Source organism: Neolamprologus brichardi, chromosome 12 (assembly GCF_056152115.1).
Source record: "Neolamprologus brichardi isolate AB-2024 chromosome 12, ASM5615211v1, whole genome shotgun sequence".
NCBI lineage: Eukaryota > Metazoa > Chordata > Actinopteri > Cichliformes > Cichlidae > Neolamprologus > Neolamprologus brichardi.
This window is the reverse complement of record NC_142115.1, coordinates 16548352-16564831: the sequence shown is the minus strand read 5'-3', so window position 1 is coordinate 16564831 and position 16480 is coordinate 16548352. Positions and strand designations below refer to the sequence as shown.

At 42.2% G+C, this 16480-nt stretch overlaps 1 protein-coding gene across 1 annotated transcript in view; it reads right to left on the bottom strand.

Moving 5' to 3' along the window:
- Positions 1 to 14146: 14146 nt before the first annotated feature.
- Positions 14147 to 16480, bottom strand: part of adgrv1 (adhesion G protein-coupled receptor V1) — a 130349-nt gene continuing 128015 nt past the window's right edge. Inside the window, exon 95 of the mRNA XM_087849056.1 lies at positions 14147 to 14577. Within this exon, the coding sequence (XP_087705182.1) occupies positions 14459 to 14577 (119 nt within the window). The 3' untranslated portion in view covers positions 14147 to 14458. The remainder of the gene's footprint in view (positions 14578 to 16480) is intronic.

Genomic DNA, 16480 nt, shown 5'->3' with positions numbered 1-16480 from the left:
TTGCATGTATGTCAGCAGCAGCTGCTGCTGCAATTAAACAGTACATGTCAGTTGTCAGTTTTTAGCCCGATTGACTAAGTTTGTTGCTCCATGAAAGACAGATGTCAGATTCCTCGACTAATCTCAGCCTCGGGTCTCCAGAGTCTGTTCTCACCTCACTGATCTGTCTGTTTATAGTAAGAAAACATAATTGTATTTTTTGTTTTGTTTTTTAAATGAGCTGAAATTGGCTGTGTCTGTGCCACCTCGGCCTTGACATACAGACCACACATAATTTAAAACGATGGTGCTAATTGAAAATCCTTTTAAATGTTCTCAGTGGAGCTGGGTGGGCTGCTGTGGGTCTCCATGTTTAGTAAGGACAGGAACATGATAGCCAGAATTACAGTGGGCTATGTTCTTATGCCAAGACTCCCATCCCTGCCATACCAAAGTCCCAGCATGGTCAGCATTCCACCTCCAACCATCCTTCACACATACAGACACACACACACTGCAGCCGAGTCCCCTGGCATGTTTGCAACTCATGTGCAGCACCACAACTTTGCCATGCCATTAAGTAGGAAAGGTCCTGCACACTTTGTGCATCTCTTTGCCAGCACATCCTCAGAACTAATCATCAAAATAGGCTGATTATGAGTGACTCCTGAAAAGATTTTTGTGGCAACAATAGCTGAAATCACCAAAAAGTAGAGATCAAGTTAAGTGTGCTAAAGATTTACTGTCATTTTAATTGTGCCAACAGATAGTCTATGTGACCTAAAGAAGGGATTATGAATCTATATATGCACTTGTGAATCCAGTTGTAAAGTGTCTTTTATATCAAGATGCTCAAATAACAGCTTGATTGCAGACTGCAGAAGAATAACAAAGCCAGTAGTGTTAGCCAGGCCACGAGGGGGAAAGAGTGACCCGGGGTTCATTTTGGACAGATTGTACTTGAACAAGTTCCCCTCCCCCGCCCTCTTTTTTCCAGCTTTTTGTGCATCCACACTGTTTTCTTTCACTCTCGCAGTTTCCAGTCTTAGCTCAGCACCAGATGTGTTTGAAGTATTTGAAGGATTGCAGAGGCCCAGATGGTCACGGCAACACTACATGAGATTGTACAATAGCCATGTCGGAAAGATCGATGACTTAGGGCACTCTCATGAAACTGAGGAGAAAAACAAAGTGAACCTGACTTGACCATCCCTTTTCTGTTTGAAATGCACTGCACAACATAAACTGAAGAGCTATACCACACAGGTCACATTACTAGATTTTATCACCATGGTGAGCAATGCCGGGTGCTCTGCTCTATTCTGGAGGCTTAAGGGGACTTCACCAGTGACACTCTACCCCCTCTGTTATGTCACCTAACACAGAGCGAGTGAAATTCTGCTGCAGCCTGTAAAAGGACACTAAAAGGTTGCCATAAAAACAGCGATGATACTAGAGTTTATATCTAGGTAAATTGATGACATGTCCCTAATTTGCTGCTTAATAAAAAAGGAAATATCTGTAATCTCTTTCATAACTGTATTCAGTCAGGGAGGAAGCATAGAAGCATAAGACCTTTCTCAATAAAGCTGTTCTAGCATCCTTTTTAATGTCTGATATGAAGTGCTGGTCAGTAAATCTGTAACATATAAAATGTGACTAATAGTATGCCACATCAAGCAGGAATTATGCAAGTTGAAATACAACTTCTTTCCAAAAGTCCTTGGCCCCCTTATGTTCTGTTTCAAGGGGGATGAGAGGTCAGGCTGAGGAGTGCTGTTTCACCACTTGTCTTATTTTACCCAGCTGGTCCCCCGGTGGAAGTTGCTCAGTTTCCTTTTTTAGCCACGGCTGACTCATAGCACAGCTCCCATCCCCCTTCTCTGCTCTTGTGCAAAGTCCCTGCTCAGCTTCATCTCTCTCTCTCTCTCTCCTCTCCCCACCCTCCTGTGTGTCTTGCTCCTAAAAAACAACAGGTACATCAGGGCACAGAGAAGGCGGGGCTGTCTGGTGGGCAGCCTGTCCGAGCCTTCCAGTCACTCCTCCATGTTATTCCACCCCTTTGCCTCCAAACATCCAATCTGTCACCTCTTCCCTACCCTTTGCCTCCCTCACCCCGTCTGTCCATCCCAGCACTTCTGTCCCTGCGCTGCCTGCCCCTCCTCCTCTAATCTCCAACTTCTGCTGCCCTCCTCTTCACTGGATTCACATTCTTTCCAGGCAAATTATAAGCTGTCCTTTAAAATTCCGCCTGCAAAGCAAACGTGCTTGCCATGGTGATGACCTTTTATTTAAAAATAGCTTAAATGATGCAGTCGCCTCCCCAATTCTCTTTTTCTTTCTACCCCCTTTTGTCCACTACTGCATACTATAACACTTTTATTGTGATATGTGCACACTGCACTGCGTCAGTTGTGTTGCTGTGTGCTTTATAAAATGTCACACTCAAGTGCTCTCCAACGTGGTGATAAAGCATTTGTTTGTTGATCAAAACATTGGGAACACAGTAGTATCTAAACATCTTGTGGCCTTTTTTCCCCTCTAACGTATAGTGTATCCGTCCATTTAGGACCCACTAGGTGATAGCTCAGTGATGTCCATAAAAGTCCTTATCAATGCTGTAAACAGGGCGAGTCTTACAATACATCTCCACAGGGGAACTACAGATGTTTATAAGTCTGCAAGGGGCTTTCGAGTGAGTTTGTGGCTTGCAGATATACACAAAATGTATCAACTGAGGAGCTCTAGCGAAAAAGATCTAATATTGTATAAAAGTATGTCAGCTGGGCATTGAAAAATCTGTTTACTTCTAACACAGACTATTGTTTCTTGGGCCAGCATTTCTATGTCTGGAGTAAAAGTTTCCAAGGATGCTGATAAGCTTGAAGTGCAAAGTTGTTATGAATCTATACTCATACACACACTTAAGACATCCTGCTGCACTCAAAAGATCATCATGGAGCTGTACTTCTAGAACAAAACAAGACACTCTTAACAACCCTCAGGATGAATATTCAACATATTAGCAGAAAAATACAATTATAAAACAGAGGCTTTTTTCATAAAGAGTTGGCCAATACTTCAACAGTTCAACAGTTTTATAAATCCCTCCGCCTGTCTTGTTGTAGAGAATAAACTAGTTCTTTAGAGGAGCTGTTTATTTGTTGTATTCTCTGCTGAGGCTTAACAGAGCTGCTTACTGACACCTTGCAGGGATCAAGACGCTATTAATGGTGCATAACATCAAAAATCGCAGGACTTAAATTTCTTGTCCTTAAATTTGTTGCCAGGTATCCCGGGACTCCAGCTCGTGTTCCAGAAGTTTCCATCTGTCTGGTCTGAACTGGACTGGACAGTTGGCATTTTCTGAACCCATATTTTGAAACTCGGGTCAGACGGACAGACATGTACACAACATTGCCTGTCAGCCCAGCTGGTGTCTGTAAAGCTAAATCCAGGAGAACTGATAGGAATGGCCAGGTGGCTCAGACAGCCACACTGACACACACAGCCTTACACAAATGCAAGCAAAACACGTCATAAGAATGAGTGCATCTAAATTGTCCTCTAGCAACACTTTTGGCTGTGTCCAAATTACAATTTGATGAAAGCCACAAAGGATATCAATCATAACAAAGTGCGAGTTAATGAAATGTTAATGGGGTTTGAGCTGGCTCTATAATAACAAGGAACAGACCGGTGTCACAGAACAGATAAATTACCTACAAGAAGTCATGATTATTAAACTTTCCCCTCCCTGTCGCTGCTGTTGCACAAACATATTTATGCAGTGGCCTTTCTCCCTTACAGAGAAAGAAAAGCGTTGCATACCTGTCCTTCAGATATTCAGCAGCAGCAGCAGGCAGAAAACAACAAGTAAGGCTCTCATTCTAATTATCATTTGAGATGATGTGAAACGATTGAGAGCTAAGCTAAATCTCCAGACAGAACTGTGAGGAGATGAGGGAGGATGCGTCTAAACTAATTCCTATAACTTTCTGAGATCTGTCAAACTTATGGAAGCTACTTTTCTTGTTGTGATTTATTAAGGCGGCGTATTGTATCCCCGCAAAATCCCATGATCTCAGTGGGTGCTCCTGTTAAAATAAAGATAAATCTCTGAACCAGAAACCACCGCTAAGGCATGAGGGCCCAGAGCTGGGCTATGGCTCCATGGTTCAGCTGACAGACCTCAGCCAATAGCATAAAGGGAACAAACAGCACTTACTTTTTTTTTTTTTAGCCAGGCTGCCTCCTTCTTAAACATGTGGTTGCACACACACACACACACACACACACACACACACACACACACACACACACACACACACACACACCGTTGTTCTTTCACGGCACAAATTAACCCCTGCGGATGGTGTGATAAGTCAGCCTCGCTAACTCTTTTTTTCTTGTTTCGTTTTGTAGGGTTGCCTCAGAAGTGTGAAGTTAGATATTCGATTTCTTAAAGAAAAAAAAATTGCTTCTCTGTGCTCTAACTTTTTCTTCCTATAAGAGAGAGACACACACACACTACACACACTCACACAAGAGTCACTTTAGGACAAGAGCAGCCTGGTCTGGTCTGCACCAGTTCCATGACTCATTTAATCATTTGGAGCAACTGCCCAGCGAAGAAAAAAAAACAGGGAAAACTAAAAGGTCTCTCTCATTTCATCTGAGTCAGTTTTTGGCAACTGAATGAGCGGAGCTGCAGTAGTCATTGCTGCAGAGAGCTTCGTTTATCATGACTGTGAGCTGAGCAGACAGGCAGGAATGTGTAGCGCATAAGTCTGACCTCTGATCAGGTCCCTCTCTGCTCGGCCCGTCCTGGTACCCGCGCCTGAGCGATGAGAATATCTGATACGGATCATTTATGAGGTGAGTCGTATTGTGTTGCTGTCCAACTTTTAAAACGCCCCGACACTGTAGCCACAATCTTCACAAACCTATTTCTGTATATGTTGTGGGAGTGCAACTGGGCCAGTGCAACATGAGAAAAGGTAATGCAACAGTCTACTAGTTCAAGAGTTAAGCGTCAGATGAACTAAACACTCACTTCGCTTGCACTGTTCATTTGCTGACTTGTCTTATTCAATTCAATTCAATTTCAATTCAATTTTATTTATATAGCGCCAAATCACAACAAAAGTTGCCTCAAGGCCCTTCATAGATACAGAGAAAAACCCAACAATCATATGACCCCCTATGAGCAAGCACTTTGGCGACAGTGGGAAGGAAAAACTCCCTTTTAACAGGAAGAAACCTCCGGCAGAACCAGGCTCAGGGAGGGGCGGGGCCATCTGCTGCGACCGGTTGGGGTGAGAGAAGGAAGACAGGATAAAAGACATGCTGTGGAAGAGAGACAGAGGTTAATAACAGATATGATTCAACACAGAGAGGTCTATTAACACATAGTGAGTGAGAAAGGTGACTGGAAAGGAAAAACTCAATGCATCATGGGAATCCCCCGGCAGCCTACATCTATTGCAGCATAACTAAGGGAGGATTCAGGGTCACCTGGTCCAGCCCTAACTATATGCTTTAGCAAAAAGGAAAGTTTGAAGCCTAATCTTAAGAGTAGAGATAGTGTCTGTCTCCCGAATCCAAACTGGAAGCTGGTTCCACAGAAGAGGGGCCTGAAAACTGAAGGCTCTCCCTCCCATTCTACTTTTAAATACTCTAGGAACAACAAGTAGGTCTGCAGAGCGGGAGCGAAGTGCTCTAATAGGGTGATATGGTACCACAAGGTCATTAAGATAAGATGGGGCCTGATTATTTAAGACCTTGTATGTGAGGAGCAGGATTTTGAATTCAATTCTGGATTTAACAGGAAGCCAATGAAGGGAAGCCAAAACAGGAGAAATATGCTCTCTCTTTCTAGTCCCTGTCAGTACTCTTGCTGCAGCATTTTGGATTAGCTGAAGGCTTTTCAGTGAGTTTTTTGGACATCCTGATAATAATGAATTGCAGTAGTCCAGCCTGGAAGTAATAAATGCATGAACTAGTTTTTCAGCGTCACTCTGAGACAGGATATTTCTAATTTTAGAGATGTTGCACAAATGGAAGAACGCAGTCTTACATATTTGTTTAATATAGTATAATAATCCTTATCATAGGAATGACTTGAAAGTTGCTTCTGTTCTCAGCTACGGTCAGTGAAAATCAGTGAGGTGTGTAAGTGGATGGTTGTTAGCGCTGTCACCTCACAAAAAGAAGGCTCTGGGCTTGGATCCACAGGCTGGCCGGGGCCTTTCTGTGTCGGGTTTGATTGTTCTCCCAGTTTTCTCTGGGCGCTTTGGCCTCCTCCCATGGTCTCACTAACATTTGCATGTTAGGTGTAAACTGGCCGTAGGTGTGAGTGTGAATGGTTGTCTGTCTCTTTGGGTTAAATCTGGGATAGAGTGTTGACCTGTCCACGGTGGACCGGATCTCTCGCCCTGTGACAGGAGGGGTCGGCTGCAACTGTTATCCTAAGTGGAAGAAAATTGCTTGATGGATGGCCGCTGTAAGCAGACTGGGTGAAACTAACTTGGACTGCATATAAACGCCTGCAGCAACTGAGCAAAAGATTAATGAGACACACATAAGCTGAAGGGACTGAGCTGCTGAGGGAGTAAATGATTATTAAGAGACCAGCACCTTCATTTTGTAACCATGACGATATGACAATATTTAGCTTACTGCTTAACACTGGTTACACAAAAAGGAAGCGAATGAGTCGGGATGAGAATCAGAATAGTTCCGGTGGCAACAGTCTAACCAGCGCACCGGCACCTGTTATTTTCTCATTTTATCGTTTTTATACAGTTTATGTAATAAGAACAATTTACATGAAAAAAAAGAAGAACAAGATAGAAAGAAGAAAAACACATTTCTGATTAATTGTCTGCACAACAAACTGTCATCCTACCAAAATGACACTTTGCATGAAGTTCTCTCTGTTGTTCTCAGTGCCCGCCAGCATGAAACAACAGGTGGGTGACTGCAAAAATGGTGACCCCCAAAGCATGCGGCATATAAAAAGATCGTCTTAACACGGAGCAAAACTTCCTGGTAAAGATGTTCGTGGTACCAGTCAAATATGTAACACCCACGTGACAGAGTTTGTGCTGGTTGAGCTAGAGGACAGATCTTGGACTAAGAGCGCGAGTGACAGAAACAGAGGGACATACGGGCTGAATGGGAATAATAAAAAAAGGTAACTTCTGTTCTGATTATGCCATTCCCTTTTATAACACTAACTCCGTTGTGTAACTCGGTCAGTTGGCTTCCTCCTCAATAAACCCTCGCGTCTTGCCCCGGCCCGCCGTGAATCTGACATTTCACCACTGACGGGCAACAACAAACAATATTGTTCTTGTGTGCAGTCAGAGCGTAACTGGGCTGCAGCAGCAACATGGCATGATACAGAACAGCCGGATCAAACCAGCTGAGTCTGGCTGGACACACACAGAGTTACACTGTGCCTGTCTCTCTGATGTGTGACTTCCGTTGGTTTCTAAAGGTCATTTGTCTCACACTCGGGTCACCACAAGTTTCCCTTGATGTCCCTTCATTCCAGCAGCTTTCTCTGTGCTTCTTCTCTGCTTTTCACACAGTCTCCATCCTCTTACAGTCTAATATCAGTCGGGCGTGCCAACCTGGAAGCCCAAATTTCCCCTTATTGTATCTAGAATGTGATATTTATAGAGCGCTCACACGCTCACTGCTGAGGTCAGAAAATGCTCTTCCACCCTAGGCAAACTAGAATTGCTCGTTTCGGTGGAAAGGCCGTTTATCCTGATTACGTCTCGACTGCCCTGGGATGAAATTAAAAACGTAGGTGGCATCATGTGTACTTTTTCACTCCTTTGCTTCTGAAACGAGAAAAGTTGCCAACCTTATCATGTTTCTAGGCCAAAACTACAGCCAATCAGAGAGCCTCATGTGGAAGGTTTGTGCTAGCCTGGATCAAATGGAGGACTTTAATGAGCACTCGGTTTGTGAAAATGCGAGCACAGTGGCCCTGATGTACTGTGAGTATGAGAGGAGTTATGAGAGTCAATGTGCTGACTTTTATATGGATGTCAACATGGATAAAAACATGCCTATGCACCCAGATCCCAGATATCGTGGCAGCCAAACAGCACAGTGAGAACAAGACAGAGTGACATGATATGAGAGTCCAGTTGGCTGTATACAGGCTCTGCCTTTACAACCCCTTGATGGACACGATACCATGGACACTGTTAATAATAGCTATACAATAAAAAGTGATCAGAAACAGAAGCTGTGAAGTCTCCCCCGCTCTGAGCCGCGCAGCTTCTTTCAATCCCCCTGCTGTGGGAGTTTGCGGATGGGAGGTGTCGAGCCACGTCTCCTCTTTTGGCTGTTATTTTTCGGACTCCCTTAAAATACCACTTGCATTGTGCTGCTCACCAAACTAAGGATGGTTGAAGAATTTTCCAAAAAGAATGATCGTACCTTTGCTTCTTCTATTTTTGAAGGTTTCATCCAGCTTTTTTTTTTTCTTTCTTGGTTTGGATTGTTACAAAACTGCCAGCCATATAACAGGAAGCATACTGTCTCACTATTGTAAAAAAATTACTTCAGATGTTTTCTTGTGGGTTGAGATATATCAGTAAGCTTGTACTTATCTGTATGTACAATTTGACTTGCCTGACACCAGTTCCCACAGAGCTGCTGCCCTGGGCGCTTCCCGTACATGCCAAATTGGAGCCAAAACTTTAAAGAATCACAAACAGACTGCTTGGTATCGTCGAGACGTACTAGACTAATTTATTATCAGTCAAATACAGTTCTTGTCAGCCTTTTAGCTTGTTAGCTCATCAATTTTACTCCTGATTCCTTCTCCTTGCTGGCTTTTAAGATACTCACTGCAGAATTTTGGTGAAGCAATTACACAACTTTTAGGTACAGTTAGAGTTATTAATCCATCACAATTATGTCAGCAAACCGAGTAAAGCATTTCATAACGTTTCATTATAGGCTCCATGTAGCCAAGAGCTTAATGTTGTGTCTAGAAGATAAAGATTGATAGTGATTTTGTTGCCATATCTTCTGATGTTGATGTGGGCTGTGCTCCGTGGCTTGCTAATATTTGAAATGATTCAATAGTCTAAGTTTTTTTTTTTTAAAAATCCTTCGAAACTAATCTACAAAACATTGCCACTGAATCCTTTTATTATAATGTACTGCAAATCTTATATAAAGGCAGTCTATTTACTTCAAGACTCGGCTGGAGAAGGTCAAAATCTTCATCCAGGCACCCAAGAATAAACACATACTCAAAGTTTTCAATCTCTGTGACACTGCTGGCACGGATGAGGCCACCGGATATCCTCCAGGAGCGGTTGATGATGTCAGAAACACCAGCGCCATGGTGTTGAGTGCCATGTAATTGACGGTACATGACAAGATGGTTTAAATGACTTCGGCTTGTTGATGAACAGAAAGAGAATCATGTTCTGATCTTGTTAAGGAAAAGGTCGTTATTTTCCATCCTGCACGCGTGCACACATCCATGCGAATTGATGCAAGTGCTTGTTTGACTCCTATCCTCATTGAGCTCATTGTCCGTTTCCTCCCACGGACACGTGCTGAGATGGATAGATAGTTTAAACATATGCAAACACGTGTGCTACAAGATCAGCCTGTCCTCGAGAGACGTGTTTACGTTCAGCCTTGTGTGACTAACCGTGTGTCTTCTCTCCTTAAATGCAACTTTCTGTCGATGAGAAACGTCCGCTGACTCTGTTCTCTCCCTGTTTATCCTCTGTGGTGTGTTTCAGGGAAGGCTGACAGGAGCATGGGGAATGTGGTGGGAGAACAAGCCCCATGTGCGTAATACACAGATTCACACATGATTACTAACAGCATAAATCATCTGCAGCCGAACTCGTCTGGATTTTGAGGTTAGTGATGTAGGCAGTTGTGCTGGCTCTGCGTCTTCTCTGCCGAAAACTAAAAAAGGGTCTGAGTTGAATCTTTTAGATGCTCTTATTATGAAGAGAAAACTTATGTTAACCCATCTGCTTCTTAACTTGATCCCATGTTGACTGCCTCACCTCTATAATCAACTTCCACAACTTTTAAATTACCTCTAAGCGAGTTATTGATTATCCAACAGACATCACTGTTGATCGAATTACACCTAAGACATAATATCTTAGGGATGCTTACAGCGATTAGATGTAATCTGACACTTACACAGTTGTAGTAGATACTTTAATTACCCTGTGGAATATGAGTTTTCCCTGCATGAACCTTAAATAATAACACAGCAGGTCATTTTAAGGGTAAAACCGGTGGCACAGGTCGACTTTGTGTGTTTTTTACTCCTCTGCTGACTTCTCCTTTCACTCTCCCCACACTGTATTGTCTGGCTGCACTGATTTAAGCAACAGAGAATCTACTGTGAGGCTTTACTGTATGGGTGGGACTGGGTCATTATCCTATTGAAGTCTGATCTCAGGTGTTGCATGTACCAGTAAAATGTCAGACTCGATTATTCTCACCTGAACACCATACTTGTTCAGAGACCACAAAAGTGAGGAAACACGTGATGGAGGCATTGACGTTTATCATGTAGAGAAAAGAACAAAGAAAAGAGGTAAAAAACTGAAAGATCATGTTTCAGAAGCTTAAACCCTCCTCACTGAAATTAAAGATTACTACGGACCGTTGCCATAACAAACGTTCGTCATTCAGAGCATATAAATACACACCACGCCATGTCCTATTGTCTGGTGATATAACTGTCCCGTGTCTTTTCTTCAGAAGGATATTGTGATATAGACTGTAGACAAAGGATGAACACACTCACTCTGATGTCACTCACTGGTTTGTGGAGTTGCATTTACGCAGCTTCATTAAGTCACCATCAATTTTTTTTTACACACAGAATTGACCGTATTTAGAGGATGGGGTGGGATGGTTAGCAGGTAAAGGATCCATACACTGCATCACATAGACACGTATGCCTGCTGATCAGTGCTAACAAATTCAAGAATTTCACTATTACTGGGTTACAGATAAGTGTGCCAAGAAAATCTCCCCGACAGTGTTGGCAGGAGGGATCCTTGTTTTCACGCTGTGTGTGCCAAATTCTGATTGTACCTGAATGCTGTATCAGAAATTGAGAAGCATATAAAACACTGTAATTCATGCTAAAGTTGAATTAACTATCAATTTACCATTTAATAAAGTTGATTACAAAGCATCATCCAAAACTTCCTCAATTCCTCACGTACAAGGTCTCGAATAATGAGACAACATCTTATCTCAAAGCTCTCATAGTACCATATCAGCCCAATAGAGCAATTGGCGTTCAGAGTGCTGGCTTGCCTGTGGTTCCTACAGTATTTAAAAGTAGAATGGGAGGCAGAGCCTTCAGGTTTCAGGTCCCGCTTCAGTGGAACCAGCTCCCAGTTTGGATTCAGGAGACAGACACCTTCTCTACTCTTAAGAATAGGCTTAAAACTTTCCTTTTTACTCTTTTTTCGGTTTTATGTCTGTGTTTATACACCTCTCTGCATTTAATCATTAATTATTTTTAAACTCTGGCTTTTTTCCACAGTGTGTCTTTAGCCCTGTCTCCCTCCCATCAGGCCCAATCAAATAGTGCCTCTCCCTGAGGCTGGTTGTGCCAGAGGTGTCTGCCAGTTAAAAGGGAGTTTCTCCTTCCCACTGTCGCCAAGTGTTTGCTTATAGGGTGTTGTCTTATTGTTGGGGTCTTCTTTGTAATTTTGTGTATTATTGTAGGGTCTTTACCTTGTAATATAAAGCACCTTGAAGTGAATGTTGTTGTGATTTAGCACTATATACATAAAACTGAATTTGAATCTGCATTAACTGCATTAAAAATACAGTAGGAACCAATAGGTGCCAACACCAAAAACATTGCCAATAGGTCCAGTTCAGCGCCACATTAGCTGCCTGCTTCTTCCACCTGTCACTTTAAGTGGTCACACTGTTTAAACTTTAAGCCCTGGGTGAGTTATACAGTTGCATACCCCTGTACAGTTCTGCTGAAGATTTATAAACCATTTTTCCCACCGCTATGCTGTAGACATGTTTAATGCATCTATATGTTATGTTAACATGGGAATTTGCAAACAGACTCGCTTTCAGAGCAAGCCTCGTGATTGGTACCATGAAAGGCAGTTTTCTCCAGTTGTGACAGACCTTCCTTTGAGGATGCAGTGACTCACTGAGAGCTAAAGTTCACCACTGGAGGCATACATAGAGACAGACTGCAAGCGATCTGTGAATCAGCTGTTGCCTAGTTATCCGCTATCTAAAGACCAGAGGCTCAGGGGTGAGAAGAGACCAAGGACTCCCAACATAAACATGTTTGTCTACAGTCTGGCTGGTGGGTTGGGACATCATGCTGTCTGCTGTGGCTGTTTAATTACTTCCCACCCCCCAGTTAAGCTCTGCTCATCTAATCTCAGACTCTGTGAAGCAGGCTTCTGGCAGCAAACTTATTACTTTTTATGGGGCACCAAATCAGCGCCTTACGAATCTGAAAATGTCTTGAGACATCCTGTGCTCAGGAACAAGCAACTCCACACTAACACATTTAATCAGCCTGAGCTACGGTTTTATGTCTAAAATCAGCACATGTACATGTAATCATATATTTAAAAATACTACAAAATATGCTATGTGCACTGGGACTGGAGTTACAGTACATCAATTAGTATTTGTTTTAGCCTCCATGGCCCTAACATGCTCTTTCAGGTTTTGCTCACACTCCACCTCTCCAAGTATCACGAAATGTGGTAATCTTTGCATCTCTCTTGATGTTGCTAACAGACAAACAATGCAGCTTACAGGACATATAATGGAAATATGTCATGTCAAATGTAAGCCAGGCAGCAATAATGCATGAATGGGTTGCATGTTAGACGCTTCCCTTAGAAGGGGGGGAAACAATAAAACAGGCCGATGGAAATGTAGATGACAATTAAAAGTTAACGGCACTATTACAGACTCAGCTGCTGCGGGAGAAAGCGATCCCCCAGAGCCGCTGCCATTAAACTGCAGAGTACCATCTTGTTAAATGAAGCAATGACTTTTTTGCTCATTACAACGTGTTCCTTCAAATCCCACGAGTAAAGCCTCTCACTAATGTGAGAGGATCAATCTAAAGCACACGCCATGGGAAGAAAAGCAAAAAACTGAAAAAGCAATCAATAATAAAAATATTGTCTTTCAAGTGAAAACGTCTGAGAAAACTTTTCCACCCATCATTATTGGAAACATTTGTTCAATTCTTTTCCCTCTGGGTCAAAATGCCACGGGGTTTCCAGCTATGCCATCTCGCTCCAACAAGGAAAGCTGTTCCAGCAGATATCATTTATAGATACCACGGTCGCTTCCTGAATAAGGTAAACTATTTCATCAACACCAAGCTATCAGTTACTGTCAGGGTGGGACTTTATCTGGGAAGCTCATTAAGGTCAAAAGATGCACACTTCTTATTGCTGAAGCTCTCCTCTTATCAGCTGGGATCATGGCCACAATCAAGCTCCACCCATCCTGGAAGTTGTAATGAAGAAGGTGGATTGATGATTGTCACATTGTTCAAAATCCAAGCGTGTCTGCTGTCTCTTCTTTGTTTCCTCTTGCGAATCTCACACTTGTGCACTCCTATTTTGCAGTAACAGTAAAAGTCTCTTGTGCTGCCAACTTCCAAGAGCTAGGTTTAAATGTTGGGCTGATGAAGGACAAAAAAAAGATTAAAAGGCAGAGCGAAGGTCAGGTAGATGACGGTTTCCAAGAAGTTGCCTGAATGTGGAGTATGTCTTTGTAGATTTACACTCACTGACTCTTTAGGGAGTATAGTTCGCACATTAGATTCAAATGTGACTGAATAGCTTGCATAGCTCAACCGTTACAGTACTGTGGATATTTGCTGCCTCATATTTTCACACACTCATTCTTCACTCAGTGCAGATACAAGCAGATCTCCCGAAGGTGTGGGATGAGTTTGTGAAATTCCTGCAGGGAGTTACATAATGACACAAATCCTTCCTTGTGAGAGTGTGACCCCTGGGACCCCATAGTGAAAGACCCGCTCACTGGTAGCAAGCTGTCTCTTAGTGTTAAGTTATGAGACGTAAAAATGAAATTAGAACATGCAAACACAATTCATGTGGTACATTATTTATTAACAAAGTTACACAATCTACATTCTCTATCTTTGCCTAGGTCTCTACAGAAAAACAAAACAAAACAAAATATACATTCAGAAATCAAGAGCTTTTAAAAAATAAATTTAGTAAAACATTTATTCGTATTTGTGAACACATGTACAGTAAAAATCCCATACAGTATCAAACATCTATATGAAAACCATCTATTCAAAAACTGTTTTAGTGCAAAGGATTTTACAATATAAAAATACTGTCTTGTAATCTTTATTTGTGATATGAAAAACAGAGGGACGTGGGATCTGTGTGAGGTGTGAAGGTTAGAGGTGTGTGTCGGCGATGGGGATACGCCGAAGCTCAACTATCTGGGAGTTGGTTACGCTCCCTCCGTCGTGGCTTCCTGGTATGGACTCGTTATCGCTGACATTAAGGCCGGTCCCTAAAAAGAAACAAAAACATTGCATTTTTATCAAAAATATGATACGTTGTATTTTTTTATGCAGTATATTCACGTGCATTTTTCTTCTTATAGCGCTTAGTAAGTTGGACCACCTAATCCACTATAATCGGTCCTTATAGCGCGAATGATTTATTTTGCTCTATTATGAAATCATCCCTGCATGTCATGAACTCTGGGATATCAAGTCTGATCAGTCATGGTAATGAGACGTGAAGGGAACAGGCTAACAGGCTAACAGGCTTGGACTGGAAGCAGGTAGAGAAACAAAATAATTCATTATATGTTAATGGGTAAACCATGTAACTGCTTGTTGGTAAAACATAATCAAAAATATGTTAATGATAAACACAGGCTTTTTAAAAATGCAAAACTGGACTTGTTTTTTATAAATGCTTGGGCTGCTACAGATTTTATCTGAATTAAAAAACGTCATCAGACTTGTTCTTTTGTGCTTTGGTGACTTCTGGATGCTTTCAGCTTGACATACTTGAGAAGAGTTGGATAATGAGCGCCAATGTTGCTGGATTTGCACTGAAACTCACCCAGCGATGATTGCAAAATAAGATCCTTCAAACCGCCATCCTATGCCGTGTTAATGATCAGCTCTAAGTTGTACAAAACAGCACCGGGCGAAGGTGCCGAGATAACAGCGTGCACCTCGATACGTGCTTAAAAGTTCACGATCAAACAAAGTGCGAAGACCCAGATTACTGCAATACTTGCTGACCCCTGTCAGCTGGTACCCTATTATGTAATTATAATAAGAAAATTATCTTTACTGCTGACTGAGTGCTTGAGATTAGCCCAGGTTATAAGTTCAGCACGGCTGGTACGAGCAAAGAGAAGGTCAGGGAAAGTATGAAATGAAAGAGTGTCCTTTGTGACTGGTGGAGCAAAAAAATGATAATTTAATGACAGAGTTGAGATGTAAACAGATAACATCAGCGCAGTATCGAGTTTCACGAAAACATCTTTTAACAGAAGTTTCAGATTTACGCTTCCTTTTCCACACAGCAAAGATCAACTACAGGAACTTTTATTTACCTTTATTTTCTTGAGGCCATGCCAAAGATCTGGATAGAGCCAAACACTTTGACTTAATTAAACCTTGCAAACTTCCCTCCTTACCACACTGAATAATATGACAGATTACTTCATAGTGCTGAGTTTGCTGTGGGGACCAATAAATTCCCTGGCATGTCTCTTGCATCCCAGAGGTTATTCAAAGTCAAACATCACAACGAATCAGGACAGCAGGTACTCTTCGAGAAACAGAGAGAGTGAAATGGAGAGTGACACAGACACAGTGGCTCTGCTTCACCCTGTCACCACACAAACAACAAGAGGATAAGAACCTCTCTCTCTGTCTAAGTTTTTAATTTTCACATAAATGCATTTATCAACATGCCTGCTTTTAATTTGACTCTCCACAGCTACAAGTTTTGCTTTTAAGGGGTCTCTTCAGTATAGTGGAGTCTGGTGTGGTTTTCGAGACTGAAAAGTCAGGTATTGTATGACCCAGACAGAACAACCTTTCTCACAAAGTCAGATAAAACTGCAGGACTGTAGCTTGCAATGCCGTGAAAGCTGCCAAAAGCCTGGCTTGTTGAAGAACTGTTAATGATTACTGTACTTCCTCTGAAAACTATTTCTCTTTCCCTGAACCCCAAGAGATTACCTGTGAAATTCAGTGTGACCTGCCACAGTCCCATTAACTTTGGAGTCTTATCGGGTTGGTCTATCTCGACTATGTATTTCTTATCCCTTCCAGAGTAATCGCGATTTAGAGGACCAGCCACTTATTCTTTCCATGACGTGACACCAAAGCTGTGACAGATATTCTTGCTGCTGCAATAGTTAGCTGCTCATCAAGAGCCCTCGT